This window comes from Oxyura jamaicensis, chromosome 4 (genome assembly GCF_011077185.1).
Source record: "Oxyura jamaicensis isolate SHBP4307 breed ruddy duck chromosome 4, BPBGC_Ojam_1.0, whole genome shotgun sequence".
NCBI classification, from domain to species: Eukaryota; Metazoa; Chordata; class Aves; order Anseriformes; family Anatidae; genus Oxyura; species Oxyura jamaicensis.
In genome coordinates this window covers 16,411,998-16,428,468 of record NC_048896.1, presented here as the reverse complement: position 1 = coordinate 16,428,468, position 16,471 = coordinate 16,411,998, and the positions used below count along the sequence as shown (strand labels likewise).

At 48.8% G+C, this 16,471-nt stretch overlaps 1 protein-coding gene across 5 annotated transcripts in view; it reads left to right on the top strand.

Moving 5' to 3' along the window:
- The window catches only part of NEXMIF (neurite extension and migration factor), a 136,492-nt gene that overhangs the window by 107,665 nt on the left and 12,356 nt on the right, over window positions 1-16,471 (top strand). For 4 of the 5 annotated variants that reach the window (XM_035325144.1, XM_035325145.1, XM_035325143.1 and 1 more), the window contains one exon: window positions 15,069-15,193. In XM_035325144.1, the coding sequence (XP_035181035.1) occupies window positions 15,118-15,193 (76 nt within the window). In that variant the 5' untranslated portion in view covers window positions 15,069-15,117. Of the gene's footprint in view, window positions 1-1,355; window positions 1,485-15,068; window positions 15,194-16,471 lie in introns of those variants that run through there. The other variant, XM_035325142.1, reaches the window with a different exon arrangement.

Sequence of the window (16,471 nt, the reverse complement as noted above, 5' to 3'; positions counted from 1 at the left end):
TTTTTCCAGCAGTTATTAGCCATAATGAAATCCCAGGTCATTTTTAGCCGGCCCATTATCTTTGAGATCCGGAGTTGGTCACTAATTTCCAGCAGTCTGAATCTCCAGAATGAACAGCTTCGTTTTCGGGGGGAGGCAGCATTTCCAGGCAGTTATTCCTCTTTCCCTAGTCACACTAGCAAAGGCAGCGAGGAGCAAAGCTTTCTGGTAGCACACATTCGTGTCTTTCTGGAGCTTTCTTGGTACAGGTCACCCTGACACCTGGCAGGGATGGGGAGCCACGGGGTTTGTGCTGCATCCCTCATCCAAAACTCACGGGGCATTGACGCCGCACCATGAAGCTGCTCGTTTCCTTGTTATTACAGGTGGGTCCCGGAGGGGCGAGGGCAGCAGGAAGGGGATGGTTTGGCAGAGATGTTTCTCAGCTCAGCAGGCACGCTTTGTTGCATGCACGCACAGCGCTCCGCTTTGTCCACAGACACCGTCCCTGGCCATTAATTTGATTTAGATGAGGTTAAATGAAACCTGCACACCTTGTTTTACTGGACTTCCATCAAATTGCTCCACAATAGCACCACTTATAGTGCACACAAATATGTCTTTCCACTCTCTGAGTGAAAGTAATTTATCAACAAGTGGTCCTTGTCCCTGTACCATGTAAAGTCTTTGTGAAATACACTTTTTACAGCAGGCAATGATTTGTACAACGTTTCTCCAGTTACAAATATGCTGTATTTCTCTTTTAAATGTTAAGATACAGAAGAATGAAAAGGAAGCGTGCAGGTTTGAATAATTTTTGAAGGGGAAAGCTATCTATTGTGCAGACCCTCCTTGAAATGAATAGATCTGCATTAAACGTGTTCTTGAACTTGGCGATGGACTTTGATTTAATCCATTGTAGAGGAAATTTCACCGGCGTAAGCGAAACGCACGGAAGGGGAGAGCTGGGCGATTTTCCCTTCCCTACCCACCTTTGTGTTTGTCAGCTGGTGGTGAGGGAATTGTTCCTTTCCCATCTGCTGGCAAGGACGGTCAGCAATGGGGCTGCTCACCGGGGCACGGGAGGCACGCTTGCCCACCTGGAGGTCTGGGGTCCACACCTCCTGCTGAAGAGCCCTTTCTGCATGTGCCTGTGTCTGTTTGCATGGCCGGCCTGATCCTGCCCAGCCCCTTCCCAGCCTTGTGCCCCTCTACCTCTGGGGCACCTCGTGCTGAACCAAGGCACCAAAGCGGGGTGTTCACTGCCCCTGCTTGGCATCTGGTTTGCTTTATCCGGATGAAACTCTGCTTCTTTTTTTTCCTTTATTTTTTATTTTTTTAATCTTAACTGTTGAGCTGGAAAACAACGCACGGAGAAGAAAGCGCTTTGCAGAGCGTGCTGTAGGCTGTATGCTTCAGCTGTGCGTCTCCGCAGTGGAACAGATGCTGCGGTTGCACCCCCGAGGAGATCACGGGCTGGAAGCACGCCCTGTCCTTGCCGCCTGGTAGGTGACAGGGCCAAAGGTGGCGCTCCCCAGGGCTCCTGGACTTGGGAGCTGCGGTGCCCGGAGGGAGGCAAAGCAGGCACCGGCACCCGCATGCTGGGAGCAGATCACTGGCTTCCCCGCTGTTTCCCTGTCTCTATCTCTGCTAAAAGGATTTGGCATAAGAGGAATTCAAAATCTTCTCCTTATTCTGCATCTGTCAGTGTTTCCTTGGAGGGATGTGTTATTTTTCAGCTGTCTGAGTAGTCTTTTCCAGGTGCAGTTGACGCCGGCATTTACAAACCACAAGGTTGCAGATCCCTGCCGGTAAGCGCCGCGTGTCGGCAGCAGGTCGCACCCACAGGTGCCTGCAGCCTGGGGAAGTCAGCACCCAGCTCTCCGAGCAAGCCAGCCCTCTGAAAGCCTACCCCAGTGCTTAGGAGCCACAAACCGCCACTGCAATACCAAGCGGTGTTACTGCTGGGTTGGTGAGCAGCCATCTGGAATCTCAAAACACCACCAGGAAAAAGCCAGGGAGGCTGCAGCATCCAGATACAGGTGGACAAGATGAAGGACCCCGTGCAGGAAACCTTAACTCAGCACCTCCTTGCCGTCCTCGGCTTCTGGCTCAGCACTAATGCTATTTTAACATAGTTGCATGGCTCGAGTTGCTGTGATTAGAGCAGCAATTTGCTGGGCGTTCTTCAAAATTGCCAATCAATTTCGGCTTGAAATAGATGAAAGCCCCCACGTAAATGATGGCTGCTGTCCAGAAGGCACTAAACAGTTTGCAAAATCTGAAATGGGATTCAAGTTGGTTGTACGAAGCGCAGGATCCCCAAGATCCCCTTGTGCATCCTTTAGCTGCAGACGAGGGAGTAAAGAACATAAGCCTAAAGGGGAATAAGAAAAAAAATCAGGGCATTGTCTGGATTTTGTTAGATCCCTTGGAGAACCTTGATTCTGGGTGAATTTCAGGCAAAAGAGCCTGCCATAACTCGCGTGGTGGGAAAAGCCACCGTGTTCCTGGCCATCCTCTGGCAGCCCCACGAGGGACGGATGCACCCAGAAGCGTTGGCAGCTCTGGCTGTGGCCGCGAGCTCCTTGGGGAGGCACCGTGCAGCACCACGATGACACTGCACCTCCCCGATGATGCTTCTGCTGCCGAGGCAGAGCCTGCAGGCTCCGTTTTCCTTTGTGTTTCCCTCTTGTTGCTCTTTGTAGGGCTCTGTGATGACTGTCAGAGGTCGTTTGGTTACTGGGTGAACGGAGAATTTGGTCCGGGTAGCACTGGGTACCCCCGGGTACGTCCAGCTGTCCAGTGCTTGCATCCTTCTCTTGGAAATCAAGGTGTGCTGCTCCTTGGCCAGAGTTTCACCAGGCACTCCTCTTGGTGTGGTTCTCCCTTCATCTTTGTACGTGGTTGAGGTCTGGGACAGCACCAACAGGTGATGGAGGGGTGCTAACCACAGGGCCATGAGCAAGGTGCGCCCCAGGGGAGCACCTCGAGGTGCAGCGTGCGGTGCTTGTGCAAAAAATACCCACTTCTTAGCCAAATACTGGGCTGCACGGCCTGGAGGCTCAGCACTGCAGAGCATCCCCATCCCAGCAAGCGTTTGCTGGGCCAGAATCTGCAGGAAGGCCCCACAGACCCACTCTTGTCGCAGGTGATGCTCTGACCAAGGTCTGGGCTTGGTTTTCCGGGGGAATCGGTGAAACTTTGGGTTTACGCTTCAACAGGCCGCTTGCTGCTTGGTTTTGACCTTGTCTCGGTCTCATTCTGCATGGCGGGCGGCTCAGAAGTTGATCCAGGTGGGACTGTGACCAGTTTCAAACGTGGGTGGGGATTTTTAGCATTTTCAAAGAGAAAGGTGTTTTATTTGTAGTAGTTCCTGTGGTTTCCTATCACTGCTCCTGATAACGCCCAGGATACTTTGTAAACCGCAGCAGTGTCTGCGAGAGGCTGGGAACACATCCGTGGTGACTCATGAGGAAGGTGAACAAAGACAAGGTGTTTGCTTTTGAGGAAAAATGAGAAAAGTCCTGATTTGTGGAAAACAAAGTGCTTAGCAGGGCTTTGCATGAGGCAAAGACAAATGGGCAGACCTCAAGCCCAGCGCGCAGACACGCGTTTCCTCCCGTTACACCGCTTCTTGCCTCGCCGATACTGCGAGCACAGATTTGGGTACAAATTTTTTTATTTTTACTGAAGAATTGATTTCACGGCTGCCTTAAGTGAATAAAGCTGTGATGTATTAACTAATGTCAGGCACAGGATGTTTACCTATTTATCTTCTCTGTGGCGTTGCCCGTAGGATTTTTCTCCGAGACTCGTTAACGTTGCAGACATAACCGAGATCCTCCTAATGAAACAATTGTAGCTCGATATGCAGAGCAATACCTCCAGCAAAAGCTGATAAATGCCTTTGTTTATGATTTTTCTTCCCGCTATGCTTTTGCGGAGAGAGAGCAGGGAAAGTTGGTGCCTTCCTAGTTCCAAAGAGCCGGACGGAAGGGGAGCTGACGGGCGGTGGGCCGGGGATGCGAGCACGGCGGAGTCCCGGGCTCGGTGATTCTGAGCTGAGCAGTGAATATGAGTAATAATCCATGACCTCACTGTGATTAGAGATGAAAGAAGGCTGATGAAGGGACCCTGCCGTGACACAGAAAGGAATTAGACATTGTCTAAAGCCAGGGCAGTACTGGAGCATTTGGATTTCACATCTGAGATTCACGGGTGAATAATTCAACACTTGAAAAAATGCTTCAGCCACAGTGTGACATCTCCACATCTTCTTTCAGTGATATCCAAGACTTTAACTAAACATTGCTTCCCAGGGAGTTGGGGCAGCTGTCCAGATAGTTCTCCTCTTAAATATCAGCATTCCGGATTGTTACCTGGATACAGATGGAGGTTTGGACTGATATCTTAGGAGCTGCAGCCTCTCCGAAGGCAGGATTTCACCTTCAGAAATCGCCCTTAGCATTTGGCTGAACCCAAAACCTTTCCGAGTGAAAATGAAGAGACCTATCTTTACATTTAATTGACACTTTGGGCTAATTGGGTGAGCTGCTAAGGCATGCGGAGTCGTGGATGGGATTGTTTGGGAATTTTAAATAAACGAGCCAGTTCTCAAAGGCAGATGTTGGGAGATTTATTAAACATGAACAGAGAAGTGGAGGAAAAGTAGAATGTCTATAAAACAGCCTTGTAAAATTACTTGCTGTTTTATAAATGCAGGAGCCCTATAAACTAAACCAGCCACTTGGTTTTAGAGCCAAATACAGGGCGATGAGATCTCTGCATTTGGTTAAACAGACAGCGCTCTGGAAATGCAAGCGTTAAAGTCTTCGTACAACCTTAACACTGCTTCCTAGAACATATACATTATAATAAGTCTTTAAATAAATGATCACATATTATTCCTCAAATAATTCATCCTTTTTCTGAATTATTAGCTAAAAATGGATGGTATCTTATAATCATCATCAATTCAGACACCTTATCAGGCCTGATAAATTCTTTTCACTGTGTGATAAGTGTTTTGATCATTTGCTTTTCCTACCTACCCCCATTCCCTTTTTAGTCAGAAGCATCAGCTCCTTCAGAGGCACATCACAGGATGAGACTTTGAAGCTATTTTACCTGCAAAATGTGGCGGTCCAGCCGTGCCAGCTAGGTGAAACCGCTCGCTCTGCTGTGGCAGCATGCTCAAGTCAGTGGTCGTGGCGTGGCTGCTGCAAGTCACGTCAGGATTTGTCTTGTCTGGGGGACCCAAAGCTCCGAGGTGGCAGGAGCAGGACAGAGCAGCTAAGCTGTCTGCTCAGGCTTGTGGTTTTCCTGGTGCCCATCTTCCCCTATCGTACTCATTTTTGTGTGCACGCGTGGGATTTGAAAGCAAGAGCAAACCAGCAGGAGTAACCCCAGCTTCGTGCTCCAGAGCTAAAAGCACAGGCTTCCCTTTCCCAGCACAGGGAGCATGCAGGAATGGCACGGAGCTGAAAGTTTAAAAAGGAAATCACCTAGAAGAGGCCATCTGCTGTCAACACGATCGTTTATATGTATCTATAAAAAGGAAAAATCCTTATAAAACTTCAAGTTGTTGCTGAATATCCAAGAGCTCTGGCTAGGAACTTCAGTGGCCGAGGGTCTGCAGGTAAATGAGGAACAGAGCGCCGTTTGGGGGCTGCTCTCACCCCTGCCTCTTCCCTAGCAGCCTGGCTGACCTGGATTCTCCAGGTCTGTAGCGGACGTGTCTGTATTTGATGCTGCCCATTGCACGTCCATGGTAAGGAACCTGTGCCCTGGAGCCTGGGTTGTGCTGTGGGTGCTCGTGCCCAGCACGTCTGGGCACAGCCGTCTTGCAGGAAAGGGGCTCGTGCCACCTGCAGAGCACCAAGGCAGCATTAACAGTTGTATATATGAAAGGTGGGATGAAGGAGCCCTTCCTCCTGGCGCCCCAGCTTCATTTCTTCCCGTGTCTAATCCAGGCGCTCCGTTGTTCAGTCTTTCTACTCGTGCTTTTATGAAAATTCTGTGTATTTTAGAAATTAGCACTTTTTATCCTGAGTCCATATATGTTAATTGCTAATAAGAGACAAACGAGCTTTTCCAAGATTTCTTTTTCACTATAAAATTTCTAATTTGGAGATATTAGAAAAGAGAAATGTTTACCCCACTAGGGTTACTGCAAATATCCTGATGAGCTTTCATATCCTCCTCCAACACCAGCAGGCTTAATTGCCCTCTTTAGTCCAAACTTCAATGCATTACAAATTCGTGCAGGAAAAAAAAAAAAAAAAAATCATTTTTCCTCTCTTCTTTTTCTTAAACCTGGTGGTTAACGGTGATGAGAAGAAACTATTTCTAATAGGGGATCTGGAGAGGGGATCGTAAAGTTTAGGACTGAGCCTTTTCTTTGGCGTGCCTCTGTGAAATCCATTTCCTCACGCTATTCTGGCTCTGCATTAATCCATATCTTTAAACAAAATTTTACACACCATTCTTCAGCTGAGTTATTCGATAATATCCAGTGTGCAAGGAACTGTGAAGCATCCCCATTCTTAGAAAGCTTCTGTAATATTAATGTACTTGACCTTGGTCTCTCATATTTCCTGATTAGGTTCACAGGAAGGGTTTGCGAAGCTTTTAAGATACTGTCTTGTAGACCTATACGTAAATACTGCAGTAGAAAGAGAATTTTGGTAATAAGTTTATTTAAATGAAGCAATTCTGCCCATCCAGAAATCTCCATCCTGAACTGTTCTTTAATGGCTTTTGTTATTTTAGACTAGCCTGATACATAATTAGCTTTGGAGAGGTCCTTGTGTTTTTGTAAGGTTAACACCCACGTATCTCACTGAATTTTCAACCTTTGCAGATCGGAGTTTTTAATCATTCCAGCCTAATTTTCTCAGAAACGCAGGCCCTTAACATTTCTGATTTATCTTAACTTTATAGCTGGCGACTGAGCGAAAGCTACACGTTTGGAATATTGCTGCTTCTAAGGAGGAAAGGCAAAACGCAGCGTTACAGCCTGCCTGCCATCCTGCTGCCCACGGTCCCGCAGGCAGGGATTTCTTCAGCTCCACAAAGGAAACTTTCTATTGCAGCATCTGCAATTTCCCGTTCGGTTTGAGACATTTCTGCACGTCGGGACAGAGTACGGTATCTCAAGCTTTATTGTTATGAAAAGCACATAGTTTGTTAAGTGCCCTCCTAATTTTACTGGCTACGATAAATCCTGCACGCTGCGGATTCACACACGTAGCTCGGACTTTGTGTCCTGGTTCTGTCTGAGCCAGGGTTTTACCTCTCACGCAGGCTGAAATGCAGGCAGCCGAGGTAGGGGATGCTTTTTAAAGGGCCTCACTCCTCCGTTCCTCTATTTTGGCTCTCGTTTTGCTATGTGGTTTATTGCTGGTGGTGGTTTGTGGTTTTCAGATTTGTTTGGTAAGCCTCATGAATACACCGCTCCCTCTCATCCTGTTCTTGCCAGCCCGCCGTAACCGTTTCTTACCACTTTGCTCTTAGATCCTTCTGAAAAAATCTTTGTATAGATGTTGGAGAGCAGCATGGGGCAGCACAGGGTAGAGCTGTGCTTTTCCTGAGCATCGGTCGTGTTTTGATTTCCCGTTTACTGGAAGCAGGTCGGCTAGAAGATAAGAAGCCCAGCTGATTTGTGACCTTCGTGGACCTACAGAGCAAATCCGTCCTGAAACGTGCCTGTGCCGTGGCACGGGACATCTGGCTTCTTCTCTTTCAGATACATTCAGGTCTAACGCCTTCCTCCTCACCCTAACAATGAACCCAGCCTCGCTTGGCTTTCCATCGCCCTTGCTCCTCCTCATTTGCTTTTGGGCTCACGTTCTCCTTGCTGCTCCCATGTTTTCAGTCCTTCTGGTTTCCTCAGTCCTACTTGGACCTTTTTTTGGCCCGCGAGGTTCCCATTTTCCCCCGTTACTGCCCAGCCTCACCCTGCCCCTTGCACACGCAGGGTGCAGCTATTTTTCTTTGCCTCCTGATGGCTTTGTCTTGTGGGTTTAGCAGCTGTCCTTCCCCTGCCACGGCGCAGCTTTATGCTGAAATACACCGTGCTCCAGACATTCCTTCACGCGTTTCAGCTTCTCAAGGCTTTTAATTGCCGCCTTTTTCCCTTTATGATATACTGCTGTTCTTGATGTGTGAGAATACATTTACAGAGAAAGCTCCTTCTGTATTTTACATGTGCTTTGTCAGGAAGGCTATAATTTTGTTCACTTCCTTCCTTTTTCCTTAAAGTTGTTTGTGACAGGTCTTGAAACACTGGCACCTTATGTCCTCTCAGAGTAAGGTCAGAAACTGTCATTTATTTCAGAATCTGCTCTAAAATAGTCAGCTCTTAATATCTTATCTCGGGGTCTGCTGGAGTTGGGGCTCGGGCTCTGTGATAATTGTTGCTTCTGCTTTCAGCTGAGAAGAAAGTGGAGGCTTGCTATGAATATTAACAAGCCATCCATCCTTTACACCTTCTGGGAACACACGAGTTCTTAAATTGTTTCTTCTTCTCATGATTTTTGTGTTCTCCATTTTCTCTGCAAGCTCTTTTTTTATCAACTTTATTTTTTTTTTACCCCGGATTTATTCCTAATTGGAGGCTTTTATCCGTATTTATATCTAGGTTGCCAAACCTATTCTCAGTTAATGTTTGTTCTATCGAACCTCACCTCCTCCAAGGGTTTGGGATGGCTCACAGCTGGATTTAACCCACCAAGACCTTCTTTGTCTTCTCTTTCACTTCGGCCTTTTGTCCATGGTCATCCTTGATAGGATGAAAGTCCAGGGAACAGCTAGGGGATTGATTTCCTCTTCAGGTTTTTATGGGAAAACAGCTTTGAAACTGGAACCCGTAAGTCTGGCATCCATTTCGTGGACAGGGGAAGCACTTTGTGATGGGCAGAGAACACCTTTCCGTATGAATTTCTCCTTGTGAACCATACCGGTTCTGGAAACCACACGTACTTTTTTATTATTATTATTATTTTCTTTTCATGTTGTTGGGCAAAATTCAGACCCTTGGCCTAAATAAATATAAAAATGTCAATTCTGGGAAAAATGGGTTAGCAGGAGAGGCACTTCTAGAGAACCTCTTTTTAGAGACTTAGTAGTAAAATCTATCCCCATCTGCTGGCAAGTGAAAATTTTTATCAGTTCAGCCACCTATTGTCAAATTATTGTGACAAAGCAAGGGTGAGGTAGAATCCTCAGGATAAAAGGGATTTGGGAATGTCAGAATCCAGCGGGAAAACGGCATCGCTGGGGTCAGTCCTGCCCCGCTTCCCTGCAGCGGGGTTGGCAGTGCCCCATGGCGCTTTCTGTAAGGGAAGCTCTCTATCCTATGTCCTGCACGGGCTTCAGTGGGGCTAAAAGGGGGGGGGAAATGATATTTTTCCCTGCAGGGGCCTTGCTGCCCATCTTGTCAGCACGGAAGGAGGTGTGCGGTGTGGTGGCCTTGCTTTGGAGAGGAGCTGTGTGGTCAGGGCTGCAGCCCGGTAAGGCGAGAGCCGCGCTCCGGTCCCTTTGGGAGAGCTTTATTTCTGTTTACGTCTGATTCGTGGCAGATGGCCCTGAACTCTATCTTTTAATTCTGCCTGAGAGTTAATGAAGTCCAGCAAGGGCAGAAGACGTTGTTAGGAAGAGCACAGCATGTTCTGCCTCCATTCGTACCGGGGAGAGAGCTGAATTCTTTTCTACTATTACTCCGCTGAATGTAAATATCTCAGAGACATTTACATGGTATTTCTTTTTAAGCATATAATGTTTTCATTCAAAAGTATCATAATTCTTAAAAGACCTGTCAGAGGCTCTGACATGTAATTAATTTCTCTAAAGCTCTTTTTTTTTCTGAAAGATGTAACCGCATATATAGAGCTCCTTCCAACACCTGCGCTTATTCACAACTCTGCAGAAAAAAAGCCACATCTTCTGCCTTGCTTCTTCCCCCTCTTCTCCAGAAAAAGATTTTCCTTCACTGTGGATACTCCCTCTCCATCTACCCCCGTGATCTACAACAAATAAAAGCGTTTGGTATGTAGAAGGTGTGTGTAAATAGGAATCGCCACGTTGGGTTTTGTCTGGGTGCTTGCGACCTTTTGTTTATTCAGCTTCAAGCTGAAACACTCTTGCAACTTTAATTATGGAACAGCTATCACTAACCCCTAATCTAGTCCATCTAATACAATTCCCATATGTGTAGGTGGGCTTGCAGTCAGTCTGGCAGGCTGTTTATTTTTACCTGGTGGATTTTTTTGTATTTATTTTTTTTTTCCTCTGCTTGGGAGCGTATTAAGCTTCAGCAGGATAGGGCTGGTGCCGAGGACACGTGGCCAAGCCCTGGATCACGCGGCAGGTGTGGCGTGCTGGTGACCGTGGTCCCCTCTGAGTGCTTCCAGGATGCTGCTGAGACCGGGGGCGCTTTCTCTGCAAGATGCCAGGAGCTGAACCACCGCTGCCTCCCGGGGAGAGCTGGCAGAGGCCGGAATCGGAGGATTTTTTCCCTGGGCTGGCAGCTGGGACCAGAGCGCGTCCTCTCCCTGCGGCACCACTGATAGCAACGGGGGATGGACCCTTACCTATAAGATGTCCACCTGGGACCTTGCCCTGCTGGGGGAGAAGGACATTGTCTGGTTGAGAAAGAAGCAAAGCAGCTTGTCGCTGTCTTTGTAGAGTACACCCTTGGAGCAGAGGCATTTTTCCCTCGCGGTTGTGTAAACCAGCAGTGCTTCCCCTTTCACCTTGAGGAAAGTGCTAAAATCCAAGATGTACAAAGAAGTGTCAGTTCTAAGTGAGCATAAAGCCCATCGCTTCCTTGACTCAAGCCTAGAAGCATGTCCAGATGTTTTAGTTTTGTAATTCAGGCATTTCCTCCTCTGCTGTAGGCAAATAACTGGCACCCCCCGTTTCATTTCCAGCCGGGAGCATTGATTACATAGCTCTTGCTTTGTGTATGCGTTGAATTTATAGGAAGAGAAATAAGGACAAGAAATATTGGGGTTTTACTCCAAAGAAATGACAAAAAGGTGTCCCACCAAGTGTGCACAGGCTCTTGCTCACTGGGAGTAGAGAGAGCTTGTGGGGCCTTAGCCTGGGCATCTATCAGCTTTCGTTCTCCGGCCACATCTGTCTTGGGAGACAGTGCTCCGCTCCAGCAACTGCAGTGCCCCTAAACCTTCTCGGGTGGCTTTTTAAAACAGAACGAAGTAGTGCTTTGGGTTACTTGGCCACCTGGGCTGAAGAGCACTTGCTCCCAAGGTGATGAACCTGCTCTGAAGGCGACGGGAGATGTAAATCCGGGGATCCATTTGGGTGCTGTGTTTGTGTTCTGCTGGACACACGCACGCCACGTAGTTGCTAAGAGTATTTGCACAACCCCGTTAGTGTGAGTGGTGGGAAGATGTAGGGGAGACACGAGGAGTGGAGAATTCTCTGTGTGCTGAGGGTTTTTCCGAGGCGCTTGCAGTCCTTCACCTGCCATGAGCTGTATGGCTGAAGGGGATTTCTCCAGGTCTTGTGTGCTACTCTCACAGGCAATTTTTTCATGTCCTGCCCATTATTTGTCCATCTCTTGCTTTCAACCAGTTGCATTATTTTCCATCTCCACTGCTTGCTTTCTGCAACTTCATCCCTTCCATGTCCTTTCATAGCCAGTATCTTTTCCAGTTACGCCAGCTGTGATCCTAGCAGACCAAAGCCCTAAAGTACGCGGCACAGTCGAGACGAGCCTGTCCTGCCAAAGTCATCCCGGTGACTGAACCACCAGTGACTGTCCTTGTAGCCCAGCCTGCCAAGCTGTGCTCTTGCCCTCCTCCAGACACCTGGAGTCCATCCGACTCCGTGGCTTTGACCATCCTCTTCCTCCATGCACTCCGGCTCCGGTCAAGTTCATAAACTTCAAGCTGGTGACTGAATTTCCTCCTGCTGGTTCTTCACAATAGCGTGACCTCAGCCATGTGTATCTTCAATGGCTGGACGTTGTCTGCTGCCCGAATCCTCTCCCCTTTGTTCTGCTGTCTGCACATGGCTCTGTTCTGTGCTCTCCTGCTACCCGGCGTATTCTCTGCTTATTGCCTTTATACCCCAGCTCTCCGTCGGTTTAGTTTTTCTTCCCAGGGACCCAGCTGTTCTTCTCCTCTTTGTTATTCCCAGTCTTCGGTTTCCTCTTGTTCTGCATTGCGTCAAGCCCCTTTGTCAGCTTTTCTTTCACGGTAGCTGGTGTTTCTCCCTGTCCGCCTTGGGAGCTGACCTTTCGTGGTCACAGCGCTCTGGAAATGTCCTCTTGTTCAACAGGTCTCTGCAAACTTCAAAATTGCCTGTTTCATTTGCACTTCATCTCTCTTCAGCCGTGTCTGAAGATCCCCCATCTGAACTCTTTTCAGTTCTTTCCAGCTCGTTTCTGGAGCTCGGCTCCGCACTCCGAGGTACCGCAGTCAAGGCTACAGGCACAGCCCCTCAGTTCTTGCATTTCGTCCTCCTCTTTGTCTTCTCCCGTCTTTGGATCACAGCCACCAGAAACTTCCCTCCCACGCCTCCCTCCCCCTTAGGCACACATCCCCCCAAATAATAATAAGAGATTAGAAATCCCCCAGGTTTCCAGCCCCGCAGGCTCCCTTTTTCCACCTCCGACTGCCTGACCGCCTGCTTGGCTTCTGCCCAGATGAGCCCTGCTGTCTCCTCGGGGTCTGCCCGCTACGTCCCCGGGAGCAGGAACGAGGGGCAGTAGGATGGTGCCTTCCTGACAACGCTCGGGATCTCTCCTTGTAAGCTCTCCAGTGTTTTATGTCCCCGTTACGGTTTTCTGGAGGTGTTTTGTGTGCTGCAAGTGACACATCCACACTAGTGGAGAATTTCTGTTCCTGCCTCTGCGTTACGTTTTATGCAGTGCAAGCTGTTATTTTAGTACGGCTACGACGATGAAAACAGGCCGGCTGTGTCATTTGGCACCAAACTGCTCTGAGCAGGTACATCCCAGCAGAAGCCAGAGCAGCAAACCAGTGCAGAGTTGGTGCTGGTGCTTCTGAGCCCCAGTGGAGGACGTGACCACAGGTTTTGGCTTGTTCTGCTGGTAAACCAGAGCCTCGACTTGCAGCACTGAGCCTTGTACGGCAGCACTGGGTCACCTCTTGTCCTGGTTCCTATAGGTTAAAGTGAAACAAGTTCTGTAGGATCCTGATTCGGTTTATGCACTTGGAGAACTTGACATACTACCATGATTCTCCTTGTGAATTTAATAATTATTATTAAATATTCCTGGGGTGGCCATACTCCAAGTCCTGTCTAGGGCTGGGGCCGTGCTTTTGCTGGTGCTGTAAAATGAGAAACCACTGCCCATCCTTTGGAGGACAGCAGAGTGAAACCAGGCCCCGCTGGACGCAGCACGAAGCTGCCACCTGCGTTACCACAAGGTTCCCTGGAGGCCAGCGGTGTCAGCAAGGTAGGAGGGCAAAATTAGAGAATTCGGCAGAATAAAGCACGGGTATGGCCTCTGAACACACAAGTCCTGTAGGTGCAGAGCGTCACAAGCAAGGTGTCTCAGCTGGTGGCCATCAGAGGGATGGAGCCTGCACCTCGAGGCACTGGCGTGCCCTGGTGTGGCTGTCCCTGTGGCAGGGAGTCCCGTGGAGGTCTGCAGCACCAAGACAATGCCTGCTGGCCCTGTCGTCCTGCTCGACGTGGGAAGGAGGAGCTGCCTCTGCTTGATAAGCCTCTCCGGGAGCATCACCTTCACACTTCGGAAGGGTGGTGGAGATCAGCGTGCAGGAATGCTGGCTATAAACGTCAGTGTTTTGGAGATGCCGGTCTGATCAGCCACGAATGCCCTTTGAGTGCTCCGAAGTGAGCCCGTGAGCAGCAGGTTCGGGTCTGTGAACGCACACAGCCAAATATGCTCGGTGCTGGCTCCGGCGAGCTTTCACTGACCACGGAGGGAGCCCGGGGTGGTGGGGAGAGGAGGCTTAGAGGAGCAGAGCGACTCGTCCTGAGCGTTGAAATACGGCTTTGCATCAAAGTCAAACTCTCCGGGTTAGTTAAATATTCCTCTAAATATGCAGAGGAGTTGGGTTACTGATGCTTGTTATTCTTATCTTTCTCCCAGTGTCACAACATTTTTAAGTTTGGTGAAGGTTTCACTTACTGAGGCGCTTGTAAAGATTTCACATTAATTAAGAGGACTCCGCTGCAAATCTGAATATGAATGACGTTCGGCTGCTGAACCCGGGGCAGAGAGCGCTGCGGGATAAGCAGGCGTCGACGAATGTTGATTTAAAACCAAAAAAAAACGATGCTTTGGTCTCGTACCTGTTCTGAGAGAGAAAAAAAAGTTGAGCTCAAGTTGCCAGAAGTTAGCTTCAGTCTTTAATTTCTGGACAAAGAGGCACGGTTCTGTTCGTCGGGAGCATCCCCTCGGGTTGTTCTCTGCTGCCCGCTGCACCGTGTCCATGCCGATGCACGGCGGCGGGTGGCATGGGACCGAGGGCAGCTCCCCGAGGAAGGAGTAAGAAGGGTTTCCAATGAAAAATGAGGCTAGGTGCTTCTTCCCCAAAATCTCCTTAGGCGAGCTTTTTCGTGCCTGGCAGCGCTTGGAGGAGGAGAGCCTTCGCTGGCAGCTGGGGCAAGCGGTTGTCGCGCGGGATAGCCGAGTTTTTCTTCCAACCCCGCCACTGAGCTGCTGTCATCCGACCTGGGGCGAGCCCCCTCTTCCCTGCTTGCCTGCTAACCCGTCTGCCAAATGGAGAGAATAATGCTTACCTGCTTTCGGAAAGCAATTTCAGGTGATGGGAAAGGCACTGCAGAAGTGCAGAGCGCTGCTCCACCTCCTAAAGGAGGGCTTCAGGGAAGGAAATGGGGATATATATCATTTTAACCCTGCTGAAAGACATCGGACTTGGCTTTTGGAGTGGAAAAGCGAAAATATGATAGCCTAAATAAATAGCATTTGTCCTCTTAAGCAGGGTGAGGGCAGCATGTAATGTTGTGGGGCTTTTTTTATTGTTGTTATTTTTTTATTCATGGTTCCTTGAGCTGATTTTGGGAATTGTACTGACTGTGGTTATGTTTCTGGAAATGTGCAGGTTGGCCAGATGCAGTGGGGCATGGAATGAACAGAAAGAGGTTAAATTGATGGATGACCAACAAGAGCAGGATTGTGCCTCAGAAGACCAAGAAACTATCCTGATTAATGGGGTGAAAGAAAATGGTAAGGAACTTAATTACAGTACATGAGGGAGCAGTGACAACTTGCAAGCCGACTTATTTTCCTAATTCCTTTTGTGTATTTAATGTTAGTGGTTTGCAGGTATCTCCATGATACGGAGCAGTAGGGCAAGTGGGTATTTTCTGCACTCCAGCTATGGATCTACAGCTTTTGAGGTCTTAACAAGTACTGCTTTGGGCCATGCATATGCATGGCTGGAAATGTTTATGTGCACGGGAGTTTGAATTATGGATTTTAGTTCAGCTTGAATTATGGATTTCAGCTCGGTTTCTTAGGGAAAAAAGTCATAGGAGATTATGCAGCCCCTCTGCTGGGAATCTTTCCCCTGCTTTGCAGTTACATAAACCAGTCTCAGCCCGGTTTAACTGAGGGTTTTCAGTCCGTACAGATTTAGGGGAAATTAGAGCTTGGGTTACGGACCTGAATTGGCACCCAGTGCTGAGGCAGAGCTCGATGTTTTCATTCTGAACGCTTTTATGGCTCATTTTATAGATCTTTAGAACTTTTGTTGGCCTACAAATCCTGCAATGTGTGCGTATAAGCTGGACCCCGTTAGATACCTAGGACTCGGTTCTCTGATGCCGCGGGTGTTCAGATCCTTCTGTCTTACCAACGTGAGGTTTGCCCTAGCGGGAGCGTGTAGAGCCACATGTTGTTCTCATTCATTACCCAAAACCTGGAGCGACTCCAGGCACACGGGTGCCCGTGAGGACCCCGCAACATGTGCTGGCGGCAGGTGAAGCGTACGCTGGCGCTCTCCCGTACGGTGTAATTTTGGAGGTCTCCGTCTTTGCCAGCCCATCTTGTTCATGACTGCACACAGCTGATGGCAGCTGCTGGAGCTACAAGGAGGTTTTCCAGCCATCGGATGGAGTAGGCAGTAAAATCAGCGTGTACCTCCTCCGTAAAGACTGGGGTGATTTCTAGAACCCGGTACCACTTCCATGAGGTTAAATTAAACAGGACTTAAGAAGAGCTTTAATTAAACATCGTTGTGTAGGAGTTGCTGCTGAATCCAAAGCAGAGAGATGCCAGGTAGCTCTGGTGCCCCCATCTCCCTGTTGGTGACATGAGGGCTGGGGCTGGGGCTTCTTGCAGCCTCTCGCCCTCACTACAAATCGGTGCTCGCTGCAGCGGCCGCGGTTAATCCAGGGCAGCCTGCAGGTTGCTGTAATGCACCCTCAGGGACTGGACTCCTTCTGGAGCTGATTCACAACAGGATGGTGCAGTGTTCTGCTAAAACTGCCCGCATGCTTTTGG